The 25218-nt window shown below is 35.8% G+C and overlaps 1 protein-coding gene and 1 long non-coding RNA gene across 3 annotated transcripts; one reads left to right on the plus strand and one right to left on the minus strand.

The window, feature by feature from the left end:
- Nucleotides 1–368: 368 nt before the first annotated feature.
- Nucleotides 369–22107, minus strand: LOC130729573 (uncharacterized). The gene is given in 40 exon segments (XM_057581368.1): nucleotides 369–553; nucleotides 555–620; nucleotides 873–1015; nucleotides 1088–1385; nucleotides 1531–1706; nucleotides 2027–2324; nucleotides 2486–2661; nucleotides 3662–3902; nucleotides 4072–4247; nucleotides 4609–4888; nucleotides 5051–5211; nucleotides 5581–5851; nucleotides 5947–6119; nucleotides 6504–6795; nucleotides 6948–7129; nucleotides 7447–7735; nucleotides 7898–8067; nucleotides 8483–8738; nucleotides 8898–9055; nucleotides 9153–9459; nucleotides 9590–9765; nucleotides 10623–10914; nucleotides 11715–11887; nucleotides 12287–12578; nucleotides 12729–12901; nucleotides 13291–13531; nucleotides 13698–13901; nucleotides 14054–14226; nucleotides 14299–14602; nucleotides 14772–15034; nucleotides 15191–15488; nucleotides 15651–16076; nucleotides 16299–16724; nucleotides 16879–17054; nucleotides 17410–17698; nucleotides 17862–18034; nucleotides 18370–18637; nucleotides 18781–18956; nucleotides 19322–19579; nucleotides 21788–22107. Coding segments are annotated over 39 exon segments (8898 nt in total). The 5' UTR covers nucleotides 19539–19579; nucleotides 21788–22107; the 3' UTR covers nucleotides 369–508.
- LOC130729574 (uncharacterized) lies at nucleotides 14103–24335 on the plus strand. 2 transcript variants are annotated; one of them, XR_009016042.1, is made up of 4 exons: nucleotides 14103–14240; nucleotides 14818–14941; nucleotides 15030–15168; nucleotides 22255–24335. It is a non-coding gene; the product is annotated as an uncharacterized LOC130729574 (long non-coding RNA). The 2 variants fall into 2 exon arrangements; XR_009016041.1 differs by having other exon boundaries at nucleotides 14818–15168.
- The last annotated feature ends 883 nt before the right edge of the window (nucleotides 24336–25218 follow it).

Raw genomic sequence — 25218 nt, forward strand, 5'->3', positions numbered from 1 at the left:
AAATCTGATCCAGAATATTGTTGCCCTTCTCCTTGGTTTGGTAGAGTTTTTCATTGGTCTGATTGTGAGCTTCAGAATCAAACAATGATTCAAGCTTCTTGCATGGATAAGGTGGTTCAGGTATCTGTTCCACAGGATGGATGAGTATAGCTGTGTATTTTATTTTATGGAGAAAGAAAAAGGGTTTCTGTAGTCTCTGAAAATTTAAAGCATAATTGCTGCAAATTGAACTTCCCTGGTTTAGCTTGGCTAATATAAAAGGTGAAATTAAAATGATGTTATCTACAGCTCAAGTTTTTCTGATGCCTTTTATCTGAATTTTGTTCTTTTATTAGTAAGATAGCAAAACATGCACTGACCTTGTCTTCTAGAAGTTCCCTTCTTTCCTTCTTAGTAGATTCATGCATGCCACTTTGACCATCTGCATCCAATTTCTCAGCCACTTTCGAGGTTATATTACTTTCGAGGTTATTTCTGACTTTCTCACCTTTTTCATCATCTGTAGAAGTTACATCCACTTTGAACATTGTGTCATAACAGTTATTTTTGTCACCTTGGTCTTCAGCAATAGATTCAGGAGCTAATTTAGGATCCTTATTTGTATCAGCTGCTCTGACAATCTATTTCACAACAAATGGAAACAAAAGTAGGAATTAAGATGGAGCTTTCCATGGAAATGGACACACAACTAGTCGAATAAATTCTCTTGAAATGTCCTTAAAAAGATATTAAGTACATCATGTGTGTGTGTGTAGTTTATTTATTTATGTTACTAGCTTACTATAATTTGAAGTTAGAAAACACTGTTTTCTCTACTATAATATGCGATTGGTTAACTTGTCAGAAATCAAAGTTACTTATGCCTTACAGACCTTTTCAGTTGGAGTGTCATCAGTAGTCTCTTGTTCATGACTCAAATCTCCTGTTAGATTGTCTTTAAAAGTTGTTTCTGAATTCTCTTGTCCTTCTGTCTCCTCACTGTTCTTTTCTTTGCTGGTTGCATTACACCTACGAGCTGCAATGAACATCTTTTTATCTTGTTCAGAATCTAATTTACAATAATTATAAGCAGATATTTTATTAATACCAGAGGTGACATTGGTGGTGTTTTGGTCAGAAAGCATTGACATATCTTTCAGCTGAGGAATATCTTCATTTGAACACTCCTTTGTGATATATACCGATAGCAATTCAGAGACACCTTCAGGTATTACAACCGTTGGTTCCTTTTCAAGTGCTTTTGTATCATTAGTTGTGCATGTTCCGGCAGTCTCCTTTCCTTCTAAATTCAAATCATTTAAAACCATGGCCTCCAAGCTCTGTGCTTCAGCTTTCTTTTCACCTTCCACCCAGGTGTAGCCTGTCACTTCTTGTAGATCAGATGCCTGTTATAATAATTGTGTCAGAGCTTTATTCATTGAGAAAATAAGCATTTGGTTGTCTGCATGAACACGTAATATAGATGTGCAATTGCGAAAACAATGTGGTATCCGTCATTATCTAGTTCATTTTGAGGAAGCCTGGTCAAACCTCAAGATCTTTTTTGTCCTCTACAAGCTCATTTTCTGGTCTCTGACCCTCTTTGGCATCTGTAACTGCAAATTCAGCTTCCTTATGTATTTCTTCTGGAAAGCTTTTCTGAAATGTATCATCTCTGAAAGGTGCTATAGTGGATAAAATCGAGAAGACTTTATCCTCAGGCATACCTGTCATTATAAAATTGAGAGGTTAAATTCCACACAAGGTTCACTAAGGTAGCTTATATTTGATATATTTATACATTCCCTCTAAAGCTGAAAATATTCTACTGCTCTAATAAGCAGTTTTATAACACTAAATAATTACTGTTTACATGCTTTTTGACCACATAGAGTTGTATAAAGTTGATCCTTTCTCCAGAATACAGAAGTTTCTAAGGCTAAACCATTTCTTTTTCGGGGGAGACTTTTTCTATTTGTTTCTTGGACTTCGAATCAAATTGGTAAAGATGAAAGAGAAAGATGCTGAATGTTCAAAACATAGTTACTTTCTATTTCAGAGTTTTGTAACTCCAAAGCAGTGGCTTTGATATTCATTTCTTCCTTAGGAATTACTTCACCCGCATCCTTGATCTCTGAGTTGTTGACCAAGTATGACTCTGAAATCTTCTCCCATTCATCCTCATCATAACTTGCTTTTCTACGGCTTTCTGTTGTCACCGTTCTGTCGGAATTAATTTGCTCTGTAGTCTTATTTTTCATCCTTGGAGCTTCAGAATTGTGGTCAGCATTTTCATCCTTTTCTGCACTGACCTTATATGTGGTTTCAGGTTGTACAATTGCCTGCTTTAACATATGCGGTATCAGAATCAAATTCATATTACAAATGAGGAAAATAATTGATCGGTTATTTATTTGTTTGTAAGAATGCATATGCATGAGCTGTTATGTGTATGAATCAGCATGAACTATGTGAATATTTTTTGTTCAATTCTTTACTGCCAAACCTCAAAAACTATAGTTGTTTGCTGACGCTCATTTTCTGCCCTGCTGCTCTTGTCGCTATCTATCGCTGCTGATTCTTTCTCCTTAAATGTCTGTTCCTGAATGCTTTGCTCAACCATCTCACCTTTCACAGTTTCTGATGTAGGCAATATTGACTGGGCTTCATCGTCATGTACACCTGTCATATACATGATATATTTCTATGCTATCTGTTAGAATATCTTAGTGGGAGAGAATGATAGATGATAGATTAGGATAATTCATGTTATATTAAGGATGGTTTTCTGACCTAATTTAAGGGATTTTATCTTTTTAGGACCTTTATTGTTAGGATTTTACCGATCCTAGCAATTGGTCCGACCTGCCCTTCCTCTTTGCCTCTACCGCATCTTCCGGATCCCCACCACCAGCCACTGCCGGATCCCCACGAGTCTCTACAGTGCCGCTTTCCACCCCCACTGCCATAACACTTATCTTATTCTTTGGGATTTTGTCTGATGTTTTATTTGTCTATTCCTAAACCCTATAATTTTTGTACTATATTTTATCACTCTTATTATTCTTAGGGTTAGGAGTCTTGTACTTTTAACTCTTTATCTAGTATAAATAGGGCTTAGTACTTTATTTTTTGTATCACAATATAATATAATATGCAGGATCAATCTAATATCTTATCATTCAGAGTCCCTGTCCTCTCTTTCCTCCTTCCCTACATAAATCATCATTTAAACAAGGGAAAATCGCACTAACCTCCCCTGAGATTTATTATTGTTTCACTGACCTCCTCTCTATTTTTTAACAAGACACTAACTTCCAATGAGGTTTATCATTATACCGACCACCCCTAAGGTTTATCATTATAACACTCAGCACCTCTCTATTAGTCTAAATGATATAGGAATGGGGGGGTCAACACATTTTACAAACTAGAGGGGAGGTCAGTGCAATAATGATAAATTTTAGGGGAGATGGGTGCAATTTCCCCTTTAAACAATCATATCATGACATTAAGAAATTTCTATTTCCACGCTAAGCTGCTGGTCAGGAACTTTCTCTCTGTATTAAAGCTATTTAAAAACATAAGGAACTTCTAATTTTCAGAAAAAGAAGTTTTTATATTCAATGATAAAGATTAAATTCACATAAGACAGAAAAGTTGTTGACTTTTCGTAACATACTTTCTGTTGCAGTTTTCACTGACTGTATTTCAGTTACTTCTTCTTTCTCTTTTGCTTCCTCTTGCTTGATCTCTAATTTCTCTGTTGTGTGTGACACTGAAATCTTGTCAAGTTCTTCAATATCAAGGATTGGGCTTGTTTCTGCAGTTTCTAACCCTCCTGTGTTGGAATGCTTTATGACTGTGGTGTCCATTATTTGCGCATTGGAGTGGGGTTCAGCTTTCTTTTGCAGATCAAATGCCTGTTTTACATACTGTGTCAGAAAGTAAATATGTTGTACTTTGGGAAATATATATTTGGTTGTTTGCATGGGGAGTTGGAGACATAGTTAAAATGTGCTAGTGTGAAAAACTGAAAATGCATAGTGATATCTATAATTTTTGAGTTTTTCTGTTGCAGTCTGGTCAAACCTCAAGAAATTTGGTGCACTCCACATAATCATTGCTTGATCTCTGCCCCTCTTCAATGTGAATAAATGCTGAGTCATCATCCTTTTTGTTTTCTTCTTGAATGCATTCCTTAACTGCCTCAACTCCACCAGATGGTTTAGTGGACAGAGGTGAGATGGCGTTGTCCTCAGGAACACCTGTCAATATACAAACAAGATGTAAAATAAAAAATTCCAAAGAAGATTATCTAAGGCAGTTCATTTTGGGAACGTTTATATGTACTTCAAAACTCAAAATTCCACTGCTACAAGAAGCAGCTTTTGAGGCCAAACAATGACTATCTACATGATGTCATCAACATATAGTTGACTAAAGTAATTCCTTTCTTCAAAACAAAATTTCTAGCGTTAGACTTTGCCTAAGATCGAGTTTCAAATAATTTAAAATACCATGTAGGGCTCTTTCCTAGGGAATTTTTGTCTTGATATGTTTGTTTCTTTGATGTCCTATCAAATTGGGAAAAGCCAGAAGGAGGCTGAATTTTTAAAATACAATTACTTTCTATTGCAGGCTTTTGCAACTTCACAGTGGCTTCTCTGATATCAGTTTCTTCCTCTTGCATGATTTTTTCAGTATCCTTGATCTCAGACTTGTCGACAGTGTCTGATTCGGGAACCTTTAGAATTTCTTCAACATCATAACTTAATTTTGTCCCTATTCCTTCTGAATTAATGTGCTCTGCAATCACATTCTTCATGCTAAATTGTTCAGATTGGTGCTCAGCATGTTCTTCATTTTCTGTACTGATCTTGGATGTTGTTTCCAGCTGATCTATTTCCTGTTTTTGCATATGCTTTATCAAAATCAAATTTTGTATCGAAATGAAGAAAATAATTGATGATTGTTTGTTTTCATTTCTAAGCATAGGAAATTTATGAGTGCCAAATGACATGCAGTTATGTGTGTGATTAGTTTCTTTTTAACTTTATGACTGGCTCACCTCAGCAGCATTAACTGTTTGCTCAAGTTCATTTTCTGGTTGGCAGCTATTGTTGTTAGGTATTGCTGCTGATTCCTCTTCCAGAAAGAATTCTTCAACCTTCTCAACGTGGACAATTGATGATTTGGGCAATGTTGACTGGTTTTCATCCTCAGGTACAGCTGACATTTTACATGTATGATAGTTTTATGATATCGTCCTCACCAAATTTTCTAAATTAGTTCTTTTGCTGTACATCTGATAGATATCCTGTCTTGTAAACTGATAATTTCTGCTGCCACACCATCCCACCAATAAGGACAAAATGCTATTACAGTAACTTGTAACGCTTTTATCAATATATGGTACTTCTGTTTAGTTCAAGTTTCTTCTTTAGAAATTGAAAAATCCCCATGCATTCACAGGAAAAAATGTTTCAGGGGTTTTGAAAAATGAATGAACTCTTATTTATTGAAAAATCAAGTTTCCCTAGTTGTTCATAGGGTCAAAGTGAAAGGGTACTAAAGTGTTGGTGATTTTTGAAAACATACTTTCCGTTGCAGTTTCCAATAACTGCATTTTGGTTGGTTCCTCTGGTATGAATTTCCCATCATCTATGATCTCTAATTTCTGTCTGGTAGGTGACACTGGAATCTTTCCATCCTCTTCAATATCATTAGTTTGGTTTATTTCTGTGGTCTCTCCTTCCAAATTAGGATGCTCTATGACTGAGATCTCATGGTTCTGCACTTCAGATAGGGGTTCAGCATTGTGTTCATTTTCTGTGCTGGTTTGGTGTGTCACTTCCTGTAGATGAAATGTCTGTTTTAACATGAATCAGCACTACAAATGAATGCTGGAAAATTAATTTTATTCTATATTGACTATTGAGACAATTAACATATTGATTGCCTAACCTCAGCAACATCGGCTGTTTTACCAAGTTCATTTTCTTGGCTGCAGCCCTTGTCACATTCTATTACTGCTGATTTGTCTCCCTGAAGTGTTTGTTGCTGTATGATTTCCTCATTCTCACCTTTGACAAAGGCAAACTTAGGCATTGTTGACTTGGCTTCATCCTCAGGTAAACCTGTCATTATTTATATATGAGATGTTTTTATGGTATCATTGGCACAAAGCTGGCTGAAGTGGTTCCTTTTCGGTACATCTGGTAGGTATCTTGTCTAGAAAACTGAAAATTCTACTTCAATACCTTGCTGCTATTACGGAAAAAGTCGTTGTAGTAACTTATAATGTTGTCATTGCTGTATGGTACTTCTGTTTCTTGCAAGTTATTTGTTTTCAATAGAAATTGAAAACTTCGAATGCCATTTCGCAGCAATAAATGATCAAGGGAGTTTGGAACTGTAATGAACTTTTTCTTTTTTGGAAGCATAGAGATTCTTTAATTTATTCATGGTCAAAATGAAATCAACTAAGGAAAATGAAATGTTGGTTAATTTTCAAAACATACTTTCTCTTGCAGTTTTCAGCAACTTCATTTCTGTTGCTTCTTCTATCACTTCTGCTTCCCCCTGTAAGAATTTCCCGTCTTTAACAGACTCTAATTTCTCTCCAACGTGTGATACTGTGAACCTTTCTTGTTCTTCAATATCATTAGTGGGTTTTATTTTATCTAGTGTATCTTCTTCCAAATTTGGATACTTTATAAATGTGGTCTCCTGGTTCTGTTCTTCAGATTGGTGTTCTTCTTTCAGTTCATTTTCCACATTGGTTTGGGGTATCACTTCGTGTAAACCAAATGCCTGTTTCAATAAATACTGCATTAGAATGACAAAACGTTGAAGAATGGGAAAGTAATTTATTGTCAACATGGAGACATAATGAACAGGTGCAAGTGTGACATTGCAAGATAGTTCAATATTTTCTAGTTTATTTAGTTGCAGTCTGCTCAAACCTCGGGAACATTGTTCTCCTCATTGAAATCATTTTTGGGTATCTGCCCCTCTTTGGAATTGGACACTGCTAATTCCACTTCCATATGTGTTTCTTGTTGAATGCTTGTCTCATCTACATCAACATCAACATCAACAGATGGTGTGTTGGGTAAACTTGACTGAGGGTTATCTTCAGGGACACCTATCATTATACAAATGAGATGTGTGGTATCATCAGTCGATTTTAGTACATCTGATACATGTCCTGCTTGGAAAACTGAAAATTTCTACTGGCATACGATGCTAATGATGATGCTAACGATGCTAATGATATGTCCTTCATTTCATGCATGTAATTGGTTTCCTTTAAATTTGAAAACTATGAAAGTCGTTTTATAGAATGATTGATTGTTTGATAGAATTTGTAATTAGAATTAGAAGCAGAGTTCCTTTATTTGTTTCTTCAGTCAAAAGGAATTTGACAGAGTAAAAAAACTTTGGTTAATTTTGAAAACATACTCTGTGTTTCAGTTTTCGCTGACTGCATTTCAGTTGCTTTTTCCATCTCTTTTGCTTCCTCTTGGATGAATTTCCCCTCATCCTCAATGTCCAATTTCTCTCTGCTTTGTGATGCTGAAACCTGCTCTTGATCTCCAGTATCATTAGTTGGGTTTATTTTTGTAGTCTGCCCTTCCAAATTGGTATGCGTTATAAATGTGATAGCCTGATTCCGCTCTTCAGAATGGTATTCAGCATTCAGTTCATTTTCCACACTGTCTTGAAGTGTCACTTCGTGTAGACCCAATGCCTGTTTTAACAAATATTACGTTATAAGTTATACCATAAAGTTGTTGCATCCCATGAAATAAAATAATTTTTTGTCGTCAAGGACACAAAATTGACATGTTTAGTGTGAAAAGGCAAGGTGATATCTATATTTTTCAGTTTATTTTGTTGTTGTCGTCTCTACCTCAGGAAGTTTCTTTCTCTCAAAATCCAATTCTGGTATATGCCCCTGTTTGGTATTTGCCATTGATAACTCTGCTTCCGCTGGTACTTCTTGAATACTTGTCGCAACTGCTTCAACACCTACAGATGTCGTGCTCGGTAAAGTTTCCTGGGCTTTATCTTCAGGTACACCTATCATTATTCAAATGAGATGTTGAATACTATAATCATAAAAAGAGTTGTCTATGTTTTGTTTTGCTGTACATCTATATGTTTTCCTGAAAGCTAAAGAAGGCTACCTACACAACAAGCTTCTTTATGTGGCCAAAGAGTTACTGTTTACCTAATATCATCCAGATGCAGAATTTGATAATATTATCCATTTTGGCCATAGTTGAAACACTTATTTTTAATTTTTACCCATGCCAAAGAATTTAGTCTCAAGATTTCCAAAATCATACTGGTTGTAATTTTTTATTTCTTTTTCATTGCAACAATAAGCATGTTGTATTTGTTTCAAGAATATGAAGTCAAATTTGGTAAGAAGCCTAAAAAATTTCATGCATTTTTTAGAGTAGTAAAATGTTTGTTCATGTTAGGAACATACTTTCTGATGGAGTTATCAATAATTGCATTCCATTTGCTACTTCTGTAACTTTTGCTTCCTCTTGTATGGATTTCCCATCATCCTTGATCTCTAATTTCCCACCAGTATGTGATTCTGAGACATTTTCATGTTCTTCATTATCATTAGTTGGGTTTATTGTATCTGTAGTCTTTCCTTCCATATGCGGATGCTTTATAAATGTGGTCATCTCATTGTGAGCTAGTGATTGAGGTTCCAGTTTAAGTTCATCAAATGCCTGTATTAACAAGTACTGCATCAGAAAAAAAATATTGGATTCTGGGGAATTTTTTTTTTGTCAGCATGGGCAGTGGGCACATAATGAACTTGTGCAAGTGTGAAAATGCAAGGTGTTGTGCGTTAATTTCTATTTTATTTTGTTAATGTTGTCTCAAACCTCAGGAACTTTCTTTTCCTCCTTGAAATCAATTTCTGGTTTCTGCCCCACTTTTGTATTTGTCACTGCTAATTCCTCTTCCGTATAATTTTCTTCTTGGATGCTTTCTTCAGCTGCTCTAATACCAGCAGATGTTGTATTGGCATTGTCTTCAGGCACTACTTTCATGATACAAATTAGATACTGAGTGATTCATCGTCATAAGGTTATCTATGTTGTTAAGTAGTAAAATATTGTTTCATTTTCAAAACATACTTTTTGATGCAGAATTCGGTGACTGCATTTCAATGGCTTCCTCCATCTCCTTTTCTTCCCTTTGTATGAGATTCCCATCATCTTGGATCTCTAATATCTCACCAATTTGTGATACTTGAACATTGTCTAGTTCTTCACAATCACTAGTTGGATTTATTACATTTTTAGTCTTTCCTTCGGATTTCAGGTGCTGTATAGAAGTGTTCTCCCGGTTCAGTGCTTCAAACTGGGGTTCATCTTTCTGTTCATTTTCATCACTGGTTTGATGTGTCACGTCGTGCAGACCAAATGCCTGTTTTAATAAATACTGCATCAGAACAAAAAATATTGAATTCCAGGAAAAGTGTCAGCGTGGACACATAATGAACATGTGAAGGTGTGAAAATGCAAGGTAATATCTATTATTTTCTAATTTATTTGTTGGAGTCCTCTCAAACCTCAGATTCTTTCTTTTTCTCCTCAAAATTATTTTCTGGTATCTGATGATCTTCTGTATCTGTCACTGCTAGTTCCGCTTCCGCATGCATCTCTTCTTGAATGCTTGTCTCAACTTCTTCAAGGCCGATAGATGCTCTGCTGGGTAAAGTTTGCTTGGCTTTATCTTCAGGGACACCTATCATTTTAGAAATGAGAATTTGCATTCAGTCAACAATATTAAGTTTGTCCATTTGATACATTTTATGTTTTCCTGAAAACTTATAAGGTGCCACTTCCAGAAGCTGCTTTATGTGGCCAAAGAACTGCTATCTACCCTGATGGAATTTGCTAAAATTGTTCATGTTGAAGTCATAGGATTAGTCTTTTAGGTATTGAAGGAGGAAAGGAGTATTTAGAATAATAAAATTATATTGATAAGTTGTCAATCACAAGCTACAAAAGATAACACTAACATATTTATATTTATACTAGGATCTGTATCCTTATTAAATAAGGAAACAAATAATGAAAATAAGAAAATATGGTAACTAATGCTAAGACATACTACAAATATATAAAACTTCATGTTAATGGTTATTTGTTATTGTTAAGGTCCCCCATTGACTAGAGATATGGCTAAATAAATCCTTATAATAGGGTAGAGAAACTTTCACCCCTAAGCTAACTTTTGGGCTAGAGTTAGGCCAAATCCAAATTCTAAGATGGTATTAGAGGCTCCACCACCCAAATATGGGTCACTCGCAGATGTCTAGTCCTGGATCTGAGGGGTTGTGCTAAGGTCCACATTGAGATATGACTAAATAAATCCTTTATAAGGTAGAGCGAGCAATCCTCACCCCTAGGCTAGATTTTGGGGTAGAGTTAGGCCTAACCCAATTCTAAGAGTCATCATTGTCATTTTTTTTACCCCAACAATTAGCTTGTTGTAGTTGCTTTGCTGGTAGTTTGCGAAGTTAAATGCTGTAGAAAAGAGTAAAATATTTCATGCAGTTTAATGAGGAATAAAAATGCTTGTTCATTTTCACAACATACTTTCTGATGCAGTTTTCAGAATCTGCATTACAGTTGCTTCTTCCATCTCTTTTGCTTCCTCTTTTTTCAATTCCCCAACATCTTCAAGCTCTAATTTCTCTCCACTGTGTGATTCTGGAACCATTTCTTGTTCTTCTGTATCATTGATTGGATTTATTATATGTGTAGTCTTTGCGTCCATATTCAAATGTTGTATAAATGTGGTCTCCTGGTTCTTTGCTTCAGATTGGTATTCAGCTTTCAATTCATTTTCCTCACTGGTTTGACGTGTCACTTTGTGTAGATCAAATGCCTATTTTAACAAATACTGTATCAGAACAAAAAATCTAGGATATCGGGATAATAGAGATAATGAAGTGGTAACTCAAAGAAGTCCCACATTGCCAAGATTAGCAAGTGCACAAGTGCATATATAATAAAGAACGCACACACCCATTGCCTTAAGCCTAAGGTTTTGTGGTGTTGTGTGGTTCTAACTAAGGATTTCTAACATGGTATCAGAGCTGGTCTGATCCAAGCCATGACTTCCGCTTCCAAAAAAAAAAAAAAAAAAAAAAAACCGAAAAAAAAAAAAAAGTAAAAATCCGAGAAAAAAAAAAAAGCAAAAATGGCAGTCCCATTTGCGCAAGCCAAGGCCTCAGACTCAGACGAAGGAGCACAAGTCCAAGGAACTCCGATGCTCCCGCTAGAGTACTAGCCCAGACAAAGAAAGTCGAAAGGCAGACTCAGACGAAGGAGCACAAGTCCGACGACCACTGATGTTCCCGCTGGAGTGCAAGGCACAGGCAAAAAAAAAAAAAAAAAAAAAAAAAAAATGGAGTCCCAATTGAGGGGGAGTAATAGAGATAATGAAGTGGTAACTCAAAGAAGTCCCACATTGCCAAGATTAGCAAGTGCACAAGTGCATATATAATAAAGAACGCACACACCCATTGCCTTAAGCCTAAGGTTTTGTGGTGTTGTGTGGTTCTAACTAAGGATTTCTAACACGGGAAGATAATTTTATATCAGCATACACAATGAATATTTGCAAGTGTGGAAATGTATGTTATTATCTATTATTTTCAAGTTTATTTTGTATTCTTCTCAAACCTTAGGAACATTCTTTTTCACCTCCAAATCAATTTCTGGTATCATCCTCTCTGTGGTATTTATTACTGCTAATTCCTCTTCTTGTATTTTTTCTTCAATGCTTCCCTCATCTTCTTTATCAGCAACAAATTCTGTGCTGGGTACGGTTTCCAGGGCTTTATCTTCAGGCACACCTGTGATTATACAAATGAGATGTTAAATGCAATTATTAAAAATATCTTGTCTATGTTATTATACATGTGTGTGTGTGTGTCTTCCTGAAAATTAAGAAAGTTCCACTGCAACAAGTTGTATTTGGCCAAATAATTACTGTTAACCTTATATTGCACATACCAACTTTCACGAAATTGTCCATTTTGGCAGATCACACTAGTTTTTTTATTTTCGACCATGCCTAAGGGTTTTTGTTTGAAAAGATTTCCCAAATCATGTTGATAGTTATTTGTTTTTTTCTTCTTGCAACAATAATCTTGTTGTGGTTGCCTCTCGAGTGTGAAATCATATTCTTTGAAAAACAAAATTTCTCATGGAGTTATATAGGAATAAAATATTGGTTCATCTTCAGAACATACTTTCTGCTGCAGGTTCCAGTAACTGCAGTTCTGTTGCTTCTTCCTTCTCATTTGCTTCCTCTTGTTTGAATTTCCCATCCTCCTCAGTCTCTAGTGTCTCTGCTGTCTGTGATATTGGAACATTTTCTTGTTCATCAGCATCACTAGATGGGTTTATTATATTTGTAGTCTGTCCTTCCAAATTTCGGTGCGTTGTGAATGTGGCATCCTGGTTCTGTGCTTTACACCAAGGTTCAGCTTGTTGTTCATTTTCTGCACTTGCTTGGTTTGTCACTTTGTGCAGACCAAATACCTGTTTTAACAAATACTGCATCAGAACACTAGTGTTGCTCACCGGGAAAATTATTTTGTCCGCATCGACACATAATTAACATGTTCTAGTGCCAAAGTTCAAGGTACTATTAGTTATTTTCTTGTTTATTTTGTTGCTATCTGCTCCAACCTCAGGAACTTGCTTTTCATCTTCAAAATCTCTTTCTTGTCTCTGCTCCTCTTTGATATCTCTGACTTCATATTCTGCCTTATGTAGTTCTTGTGGAATACATGTCTCAACTGCTTCAACACCATAAAATACTGTATTGGGTAAAGTTGGCTGAGATATATCTTCAAGTACACCTATCATTATACAAAAGAAATATTAAGTGCAATCATTGACAATAGATTGTCTATGGTATATTTTTTTGGAACATCTATATGCTTTCCTGAAAATGGAGAAGTCCACTGTCACAAGAAGCTGCTTTGTATGACCAAAGAATTACTCTACATGATATCATTCCCATACAGAAAGGAATAAACTTTCTTTCATCCAACAACACAAATATTTACTTTGTTTTATGTGCTAAAAGAGTTGTTTCAAAAAAATTGAAAAATCATGTTTGTGTTTATTGGATTTTTTGTTTTTGTTTCCTAGGCAGAATAAGTTTGTTGTATTTGTCTCTAGAATGCTGAGTCAAATTCGGTAAAACAGAAAAGAGTAAGTTTTCAAAGTTTCATAAGTTAATTACTCTCTGTTTTGAATTCCCTATCAGCGGATCTTGTAATATTTTCTTCTTCCTCTTGAGTGGTTATACATTGATCCTTTTCATCCACATCATTTCTTGATTTTCTACTGCTCTCGGGAGTCTTGTTTCCTTCTGCACTGATTTCGTTTGTAATCACACTCTCCATGTTTGATGCTTTTATTTGATGGTCAGCATTTTCATTTTCTTCACAGGCCTTTGCAATCGTTTCAGGTTGATCAATTTCCTGTTTTATCATATGAAATATCAGAATCAAATTTATAATACAGATGAAGGAAATAGATGATTGATCGTCTCTTTATGTGGATGCCTGAGTATGGTCAATTACTTGTGTGAAACTTAAAACCGATATGTATTTTATTATTTTCTTGTTAACTTTGTGTCTTACTAACCTCAACCATATTGGCCCTTTCGTCAAGTTCATTTTCTGGACTGTTGCTTTTGTTGTTATGTCCTACTGCTGATTCTTCTTCTTCAAGCATGTGTTGTGGTAAGATTTCCTCAGTCTCACCTTTAACAATTGCTAACTTGGGAAATTCTGAGTGGGCTTCATTTGTTACACTGGTGTAGCATGTGATATCGTCTAGACAAAATTCCTGTTTTAACATATGCTGTGTCAGAAATTAAATATGTTTTACGCAGGAAAAATAAATAACTGTCTAGCATGGACACATAATTAACATGTGCAATGGTGAAAACCCAATTTAGTATATATCATTTTTTTTTATTCTGTTCCTTCTGCTCAAACCTTGGGAATTTTCTTTTCCTCCAAATTATTTTGTGCTATTTGCCCCTCTTTGGTATCTATCACTGCTGGTTGTGCTTCCACGTATAATTCTTCTTTAATGCTTTCCTCGACTGTTTCAGCTGTGACAGATGCTGTGTTGTGTAAACTTGTCAGGGCTTTATCTTCAGGCACACCTGTCATTACACAAGTGAGATGTTACATGCAATCACTGGTGCATGGTAGCTAAAGTTTTGAAAGTTAATTACTTTCTGTTTCAGCTTTTTCTAATTCCACATCAGGGGATTCTTTGATATCTGTTTGTTCTTCCGACATTATTTTACTGTCATCCTTCATGAATGAATCTGCTACTGAGGGTGACTGTGGAATCTTCTCCAGTTTGTTGGTATCATAACTTGATTTTGAACTGCTTGCAGATGTCACCTTTCCTTCTTCATTGATAAGCTTTATATTTATAATTGCAATCTCAATGCTTGATGCTATTGATTGGTGATCTTCCTGTTCTCCATTTTCTGCACTGACCTTGGCAATGGTCTTTGGTTGATCAACTGCCTGTTTTAAAATAGGGAGTATCAGAATCAAATGTGTTACAAATACGAAAAAAAAAAAGAACGCTTTTTTTGTTTGTGTCGATGTCTAAGCATGAACAAGATTCCCTTGTATAAAATATCAAGCAGATATGAATTTGATTATTTTCCTGTTGACTTCATTTCTTCCTAACCTCGGCAACATTGGCCAATTTCTCAAGTTCTTTTTCTGGCCTGCAGCTCTTGTCGGTATCTATTGCCTCTGGTTCCTCTTCCAGAAGTGTTTGTTGCTGTACGATTCCTTTCACCATCTCACCCTTTTCAATTTCTAACATGAGCAACTTTGATTGGGCATCATCCTCAAGTATTTCCTCTTTCATTTTCATTTCTTCTTGAATGCTTTCTTCATCTCTATCAACTTCGACTGATGGTGACGTGTGTAATCTTGACAGGGCACCTGCCATTATCAAATGAGATTTTAAATGCAAATCAAGAAAAGGCTGGCTATGGTACTTTTATGTATCTGTATGTTTTGTTGGAAATTTAAGAAACCCCACTGCCAAATTAGCCCAAAATGGAAAGAACATGCTGGTAAATTTTTAAACAGGATTACTTTCAATTATAGACTTTTTTATCTCCATATCAGTGGCTTGATGGATATCTGTTGCTTCATCTGCTGTCATTTTACTTCCATCCTCGATCTCTGAATTATTGACTGAGTGTGACTCCGGAATTATCTCCTGTTCATCCACAACATAAGTTGATTCCTTACTGCTTTCTATTGTCGCCATTCCTCCTGCATTGATATCCTCTGTAATTACAATCTCCCTGGTTGGTGCGTCTGATTTCTGGACGGAGTTTTGCTCATTGTGTACACCAACATAAGCCATGGTTTCAGATTGATCATTTACCTGTTTTGAAATATGTATTATCAGAATCAATTGGAGTTGAAAGTGAAAACAATTTTTTTTTTATTGTTTGCATGGATGTATAAGCATGGATCAATTTATGTGTGAGAAATGGCTTGCTGTTATGTTTGTAATGATTTTCCGGTTACTACTCTAATGCCTAACCTCAACGACATTAGTTGTTTGCTCAAGTTCATATTCTGGTTGGCTGCTATTGCCCTTATCCATCGCTGCTGATTCCTCTTCCTTAATACTTTGTTTCTGAAAGATTTCGTCAATTGCGTCACCTTTGGCAATGGCCGATGTGGGCAATGTTAACGATGCTTCATCCTCAATTGCTTCTTCAATATCTTTTGCTTCCTCTTGTATACATTTCCTGCCTTCCTTGATATCTAATTCCTCTTTGGTCGGTGACACTGGAACCTTTTCATGTCCTTCCGTCTCATTACTCATGTTTACTTCTATAGCCTCACCTTCTAAATCCAGATGCTTTACAACTATGGTTTCCTGGTTCTGTAGCTCAGTTATAATTCCATCTATCTTTCCATTCTCAACACAGGCGTCTCTTTTTGCTTCATGTAGATCACATGCCTATTTTAATAGATACTGTGTCAGAACTTGAAGATATTTGCATCAAAAAAAAGAAATATTCTTTTGTCTCCATGGGTCACATAATTAAGATGGGCAAATGTGAAAATGCAAGTAAAATGTATTATCTTCAATTCCTTGTATAAGCATGTGCCAATTTAAGTGTGAGAAATGGCATGCTGTTATGTTTGTAATGATTTTCTAATAACTTCTCTACTTCCTAACCTCAAAGACATTAGTTATTTGCTCAAGTTCATATTCTGGCTGGCTGCTATTGCACTTATCCATCGCTGCTGGATCCTCGTCCATAAGATTTTGTTTCTGAAAGATTTCCTCAGTCGCCTCACCTTGGACATTGGCTGATGTGGGCAATGTTGACAGTGCTTCATCCTCAATTGCTTCTTCAATATCTTTTGCTTCCTCTTGTATCCATATCCTACCTTCCTTGATCTCTAATTCCTCACTGGGCGGTGACTCTGGAACCTTTTCATGTCCTTCTGAATCGTTACTCATATTTACTTCTATAGTCTCACCTTCTAAATCCAGAGGTTTTACAACTATGGTCTCCAGCTTCAGCTCCTCAGTTTCAATTTCTTCTTTCTTTTCATTTTCCACACAGGTGTCGCTTGTTGCTTCATGTAGATCACATGCCTATTTTTAACATATACTGTGTCAGAACTTAAAGATATTTGCATCAGGAAAAGAAGTATTCTTTTGTCTCCATGGACTGAAAATTAAGATGGGCAAATGTGAAAATGTGAGTAAAATGTATTATTTTTTAGTTTAATTTGTTGTGCGCTCAAACCTCGAGGACATTCTTTTTCTCCTCAAAATCATTGTCTGATCTCTGTTCCTCTTTGGTGGTTGTGACTGATTGTTCTACTTTGTTATGTATTTCTACTTGAATGCTTTCCTCGACTGTTTGAACTCCAACAGATACTGTAGGGTGCAATGTTGATAGGGCTTTATCCGCAGGCACACCTGTCATTAAACAAATGAAATGTTGAATGCATTTGTTGACACAAGGTTGACTAGGTACTTTTTTCTTTTTCCTCTTAGATTGTGCACTTATACATTTACTTCAAAACTAAAAAAATTGCACTGCCTCAACAAGACAGAAAGTGGCTTTCTGAGACAAAAAGTTTGTTTTTACATGTTATCATCGACATAGAGTAAGTTAAAGTTGTTTTTTTCGTCTGAACTCAACAAGCTTGTTTGATGAGATTTCAAAAACCTTGTAGGTTTTCTTCCTCCCCCCCCCCCCCCCCGAAAAGTACAAGCTTGTTGTGTTGGAAAATGTAAAACAGCAGGTTTAAAATTATGAAAACATAATTACTTGCTGTTTCAGATTTTTGTAACTTCACTTCAGTGGCTTCTTTGATGCCTATCTCTTTCTCTGCCATTAATTTTCCATCACATTTAGTTTCTGAATTATCAACAGAATGTGACTCTGAAATCTTTGCCAGTTCTTCCACATCATAACTTGATTTTGTACTGCTTTCCATTGTCAACTTTCCTTCTGAATGCTTTGTTGAAATATTCTCATTGCCAGGTGTTTCAGACTGGTAAGTATGTTCATTTTCTGCAGCATCTTTGGCCACAATTTGGGGTAGATGATCAATTTCCTGTTTCAACATATGCAGCATTAGAATCAAATTTATATTATGAAGGAAGAAAATGAATAACTGATTGTTTGCAAGGATGCATAAACATGAGCATTTTATGCGGGTGAAAGAGTATGCAGCTGTCCATGTGAATATTTTCTTATTTACTTCATTGATATCAAACCTCAAGAGCTTTATATATTTGTTCGAGCTCTTTTCCTGGTCTGCAACTCTGACCATTATCAGTTGCTGTTGATTCTTCTTCCTTTTCTTTTTCGAAGCTTTTTTCAGCTATCTCACCCTGGTCAAGCTCTACCGATTCGGGTAATATTGACAATGCTTCATCCTTAGGCACACCTGTTATTATACATTAAATTTTGTAGCTGTCATACCCACAAAGTTGGTTTCCTTTTTAGTACAAGGACAGGTATCCTGTCTCAAAAACCTGAAATTTATATTGCCACACCAAACTAAGGGCAATGAGTTATTGTAGTAACCTACAATACTATCACTACATCAGTACTTCAAAATAGATGAACTTATATCTTGAGAAGTCGAAAACTCTTTATCATATCACAGGTAAAGTTTATTGTTTGAACTTTTAATTTTTGGAATATCTGCAATTCCTTGTTTGAAAATGAATCCCAGTGAAGTTTTAATGTAATTAAAGTTTCTGAATTTTTGAAACATACTCTCTATTGCAGTATTTGGCATCTGTATTTCAGTTTCTGCTTCCTCATTGATTTTCCCACCATCCATGATTTCTAATTTCTCTGGGGTGTGTGACGCTAGAGCCTTTTCAAGTTCTCCAGTATCATTACTTGGGTTTATTTTTGCAGTGTCCAATCCTAAATTCAGATTGAAATCTGCGGTCTCCTGTTTCTGCACATGATAATGGGGTTCATCTTTCTTTTCATTTTCCACACAAGTGTTCACTGTTGCTTCATGTGAATCCAATGCCTGTTTTAACAGATTCAGAAGTATAGTATATTGCGCATCAGTATAAATGTTTGGTTATTTGCAGACACATAATTAAGATGTTATAATATAGAATCGCGAGGAGGTATCTACTATTTTCTAGTATATTTGCAGTTCACTCAAACCTGGAGTACTTTGGTATTCTCCTCATAATCATTGTCTGGTCCCTGTTTCTCGTTGGTATCTTTCACAGCTGATCCAATTCCTTCATGTATTTCTTCGTGAATGCTTTTCGCAACTGTCTCGACTTGGACCAATGCTATAGTGGGTACAGTTGATGTGGCTTTATCATCATGCACGCCTGTCATCATACAAATGTAATCTTCCTTATAAGGTTGAGTAAGGTGGTTGTTTTTAGGTGCATTCATATGATTGCTTTAAAATTCAAAATATTTCACTGCAACAAGAAGCTGCGTTGCAAAGTTAAAAAATAATACATTTTTTTCACTTAACACAGTTTGCTAAAGTTTCAACTTTGTTCAGAGCACAACTTTTTTAGCGCTAGTCTTCAGCAAAGATTTTTTGGTTCAAGGGATTTAATAAACCATGGAGGACTTATTCATTTATTGTTGGAAACTTAAGCTTCATAATTTGCTTCTTGGATTTCAGATAAAACTTTGAAAAGAAATAAAGTAATGGTGTCTGACTTCTCAAAAAGATAATTACTTTCAATTTCAGGTTTTTGTAACTCCTTATCTGTAGCCTCTTTGATATATTTTGCTTCCTCTGGCATGATATTGCCACCATCCTTGATGTTTGAATTCTCATCAGAGTGTGACTCCGGAATCTTTTCCAGTTCTTCCATATCATAACTCAATTTTGTGCTTCTTTCCATTGTCATTGTTTCCTCTGAGTTGGTATGCTTTATAATCTCTTTCTCCATGCTTTGTGTTTCAGATTGGTGCTCAAAAACATGACTAATTACTAGAATGGTATCAAAAATGAGAAAATTGTCTTAATTAAGCTCTCATGCAGAAGTTGAAAAGGCCCAAATTATTTAAATAATTTAGTGCATCATTCCTACTTCTTCTAAAGAAAATAATTTATCACTCCTATCAGATATAGAAGTTGGTTATTTTTTCCTCTTCTTTTTCTACATTCTTGCCCATAGGATGTCTGTATGTGCTACTACTGTTGCTGTTACTGCCCCACATTGATTAGAGATATGGCCTAGATAACCTTATATTTGGGAATGCAATCCTCACCTCACCTCTAAGCTAGATTTTAGAATAGAGTTAGGCCTTAACCTAAATTCTAAGACGGTATCAGAGTCTATCCTAGATCGTTTATTGGAGACCACTCATATATATGGGTCACCCGCAAATGTTAGTTCCTGCAAATCCCACCCTCCAGGAATGTTGAGAAGTCTCACATCAATTAGAGATATGACCAAGTAAAAGCTTGTAGCTTGTTCATTGTCTACCATGCTCATATTCTTCTATATGTGTCATTTATGATTTCAATTTTATCGCATTTGTCTATGTTGGTATGGTGTGAGGGGATATACCGGTTATAGCATGAATAGGGTATGGTCATAGATATATTTTTATAACCACATCAATGAGTGTATGGATCTTTTCATTTATATACCTATTGAACACTCCTTTTTATTCAATGTGGGATTTCTTTATTTCTTACTCACACTTTGAAGAATTCCCAACAATCTCCCTCTCAAGTGTGAGTCATCACCATATTACCATGTTCCCCCCTCAAAGGGATGTTGCCGGCTATCAGGGTCGTAACCGTCGGCTCTGATACCAGTTGTTATGGGAGAAGGGGTATACCTCACGGTTATAGCATGAGAGGGAGGCATGGAGAAGGGGTATACCTCTCGCGCTCAGGCTTCGACATTAGGAGCGTGAAGATTGTAGGAATTGACATCCGCAGGTAGCCCATTTATGGTGGTCCAATTAATAGATCAAAGGTATGAACTGATATCATCTTAGAATTTGGGTTGAGCCTAACTCTACTCCAAAAACTAGCATAAGAGTGAAGATTTTTCTACCATTTAGAAGAACTTATTTGGTCATATCTCTAGTTAATGTGGGACCTCTCAACACCTCCCCTCACGCTTAGGACCGGGAATATGCGAGTAGCTCATTTATTGGTGGCCCAAGAAGCGAATTCAGGATAGATTCTAGTACAATTTGGGTTAAGTCTAACTCTACCCCAAAAGCTAGCTAATAGTGAGGATTGCTACCCTTCATAAGGATCATTTCGATCATATCTCTAGTCAATGTGAGACCTTAACAGATACAATAATGAAAGGGAACTATTCCTCTCAAGCTCCTCTATGGCTGGATTCAATGAAAGGACAACCTACCTGAGATAATGTTAAACTCATCTCTTTTTTTGTGTTAGTTTTAGAAGTTTTTTGTGGAGGGTCCTCTGTTTCTTGGCTTGTTTTTCTATTATTTCTTTCCTCAAGTCTTAGTAAACTAGAATCATAATATCATAGGTATGCCTGTAATTGCTATATGTCTCATTTTACTATGGATTGGTCATGTTCTTTATTAGAATTGAGAACAGATTGGACCTAACTTACCCCAAAGACATATAATGAGAACAGGATTACTAGGTCAATATAAGGTGTACTTTGTCTACGTATCCAGCCAAAATGGAATCTTAACACCCCTCCACACTCAAGATTGGACATATAGAACATAAAGTTCATAGCATTAAACCTCTTGCCATGACTCAACATTAGGACTAAGATAAGCTCTAATACTTTGATAGAATTGTGAACAAGTTGGACCTAAATCAATCTCAAAAGCTAACTAACGGGGTAAGATTTTTGCTAAACCATTGTGAGGGATATACTTTGCCACTATATCACTCATTTCTGACATTTTTTTCTGGAAAAAAAAGTATAGGCTCTCAGCCCCATATCTGCATGGTAGCAACTTCAGTACTATGTATTCATAACTAGATCTATTATCTGTGTCTTAGTTAACTTAAATACATAACCAAAGGCCAAATTAAGTTTTACTGCATAAATACGTTTAGCAGTTGCATCAAGCGGTAGCTGTCATAAGCCTTCAAACATTGGAGATATTTAATCACGATATTTACTATAGATCATAGTTCTGCAAGAATCAGGTAATGAAAACAGAAACTGGCGGCAAGACATACCGTGGCAGATGCATCTTCTGGCAAATTGGTTTCAGTTTCCATATTGCATACCCAATCAATTTGGTAGAAGGTGAAATTGCATCAATGATATATGCTGAGCTAAATTCAAACTATCTTTTGTAGTGTTGCTTCACTTTTATACCATCATGCTTTGATTGCTAGCACAATTCTGCATGAGCTGCTAGTGCTTCTTGTGACTTCTGATCGGAACTGGTCTTAATTTAGTATATTTATCTGTGTGTGTATCAATGAACTTGGATTGCAATATCACTATAATGCCTTATAATTGACTGTACCACTTGCAATGTGCCAGTACATATTAAGAGTATGTCACAAAATGCAATGGCCCTACTACTGATAGATCAGCCACATGCCACTTTATACTAATCAACTTTATGTGAACAATAGATTTATTTGTATGTATTATCAATGGGGCTGTAGTAGTTATTTATCCTTCTACCTTTCAGGGTTGGCTTTTGTGGGGTCAAGGATCCTACTTTGAATGTTATTGGTTGGTCTGCCAAACTTTTCGATCTGAAAGCAGGTTCGAGCAAATGAAGGTAAAAAACTCCTTTCACATTTGCTCACATTTGGTCTCTTAAAATATGTTTTTCCATTTGGTTATGTAATAGTAAATTTTACTAATCATGGCTCCTTAGTCTAAAAAAGTTAGTAAATGAACCATCATATTTTCGTACGTGTTTGTTTTCACGATTTGCACGCAACTTAAGACCCATAAGCACTCAAGAACTAAGATATTTGCAACTTCTATCCCGATATTGTTCCGGTCGACTCAAAAGGCCACAAGACCCAATAGCATCTTGACCAGCTCAAAGATCTTGCAACCAAGCAAACACCATGGCGGACGAGATGACTTAGTTACGGAACATCTCGTCCCAGCCAGGGGAGGAGGCAGAGATTTTAGAAAGGGGGACTAATAAGAAACTTTCAATTTTTATCGAATAAAGAATGTGCCAAAAAAAAACACAAAGAGAATAAGAAAGAAGCAGCCGTCCAACGTAAGCAAAAACCCCTTTGTTGAAAGTTGGGTTTTTTTTTACAAACAATTTTGATGTGCATAATTTTTATCACTTATCTTATTTTTACAAGCAAAACACAAGCACCACAAATTTATCTCATATAATCAAACCAATTAAGCAACAAATTCATCATAACATATGGTTAAATGTTTTGGAAATTACCAGAAAAAGGGATGTTTGAGATTAAACCCCTTCTAAGTCTTTCTCAATGTCTGAATCTAATTAATCACCGACACAATCTATCCCAAAGAAAAAGTGACAAGATTCAAAATTTCACAACAAACCAAATACCCATATGGGTGATCATCCATAAACCCCAAAAGAAAGAGTAATTGCAACAATTTGCAATCACCTACCCACCAACAGAGCACCAAAAAAAAGGAAAGATTTTTGGGCATATCCAGATGATTCAAGATGAAATTGAAGGGACCCATTAGAGGAAAAACGAGAAGAAAGGGAGTGTGAGGTTGCAAAATGAGCGAAACCAGAGAGACGAAACGGTTCCTCAAGGGCTTCGGCGAGGGAAGGGTTAGAAGAATCGCCACGGAAGCAGCGACTATGTAGTTAATGCTTACAAAACAAACACAAATAGATGGGAATCATGGCTTACCAAAGAGAAAAGAAAGAAATGCACAACAGTCACCGTGTTTGAATCCTATCGTTCTCAAGTTCCACGGTGCTCCACATTTAACCATATGTTATGATGAATTTGTTGCTTAGTTTGTCTGATTATATGAGATAAATTTGTGGTGCTTGTGTTTTGCTTGTAAAAATAAGATAAGTGATAAAAATTATGCACATCAATTGTTTGTCAAAAAAACTCCTTTAAGTTTTAGCCTTCAACAAAGGGGCTTTTGCTTATGTTGGGCAGCCGCTTCTTTCTTATTTTGTTTATGTTTTTTAGCACATTATTTAATTATTCGATAAAAATTGAAAATTTCTTATTAGTCCCTTTCAAAATTCCTGCCTCCACCCGTGACTAAGATATTTCTTTTGTTACATGCAGTATAAGATATTGTTATCACACTTAACCTTGTCTGTATATAGTTATTACCGGTGAACAAGTAGTTTCATATGCACCTCGCGGAATATTAGTTGTCAAAAGCAATTATGTGGGGAAGAATATATATTGAGGAAAGCATATTGTCTATAATTTGTTTGTTTGGAATAAGGCCAAAGATTATATACTCATATTAATTGTGATAGCTTTAGATAATCTTATACCTAGCATCTGTGTGCCATGATAGTACGTTCTGTTGCACGTGTATATGCATTATTGGGAGAGGTTATCACATTAAAAGAGTTGATGAAGAAGGGGGTCTCAAATATTAGCTGTACTATATACATGAAAAAATAGCAAATACTTTCACATTTGTATTTAAGTGATCCATAAGCAACTCACTCATGCAAATTTCACTCCAATGATGGTTCCTTATTTTTTTTTGCATAAGAACTTGTATGTTTATATTTTTATTTTTACTTAATGCAGGAGAAAAAATGAATTGTTAATGCAAGAGACAAAAAATAGTATTTTAATCATAAAGTATGGTTGCTTGTAGAAGCATCAAATATTAATTTTAAGCTCTTTAGTGCTCCACTTGACTTTGCTCCAATGGTAAAAAAAAAAGGTCCGATTGCTTAGTGATAAAAAGATCTTAAGCTACTAGCATTAAAAATGCTGTTAGAGAATGATAATCAAGATTAGTGAAATTTTATTTTTCACAAAAATGAAAACTACATCCTATTGGTGATTTTAGAATCATCAATGTATTTTAGTAGTAATGTGATCCACTATAGGCTGATGCAATTACGCGTTAGGCTCGGAATCGAGTCAGGTTAGTGCGGAGTGCACGCTCGGTGAGCCAACGCATAATTGACTGCGAATACGAACCGGGGTCCAAGGGGCGGAGCCCCTGGCTGGGGTCCCGCTGTTTGAAAAATTGTGACTTATTTTCGAACAGTTGTGATCATTCGTGCAACCTCTTATATAAGGTTACTTGCAGCCTAAGGAATTGGTACAGAAACCAGAATACAGAAAACAGAATTACGAAAAACATATTTCTCTACTTTCTTTATCTGTTCTCTTGTGCCAAGAAACAGATTGATTGTCAAGTATTATCCCAACAAAGATTTCGTGAACCCAGGCAACTATAGGGTCGAAATAATTTGTTCGGAAAGTGGACGCTCACGATTCTTGACATTATCCAACTGGATTATCACAACCAGATTTCTAACACATCCACTACCTAGAAACTCAATCCTTGTACCAAAATAAAAAGAAACTTAATCCTTGCTTTATGGTATGATGATTTTAAGGTTTTTTTTTTGCGGTCAATTATGATTTTAAGTGTTTAAGCAGGTGTGGTGGGCATCGATCAACCAAACCAAGTT

The sequence above is a fragment of the Lotus japonicus genome, chromosome 1 (genome assembly GCF_012489685.1).
Source record: "Lotus japonicus ecotype B-129 chromosome 1, LjGifu_v1.2".
Lineage (NCBI taxonomy): Eukaryota > Viridiplantae > Streptophyta > Magnoliopsida > Fabales > Fabaceae > Lotus > Lotus japonicus.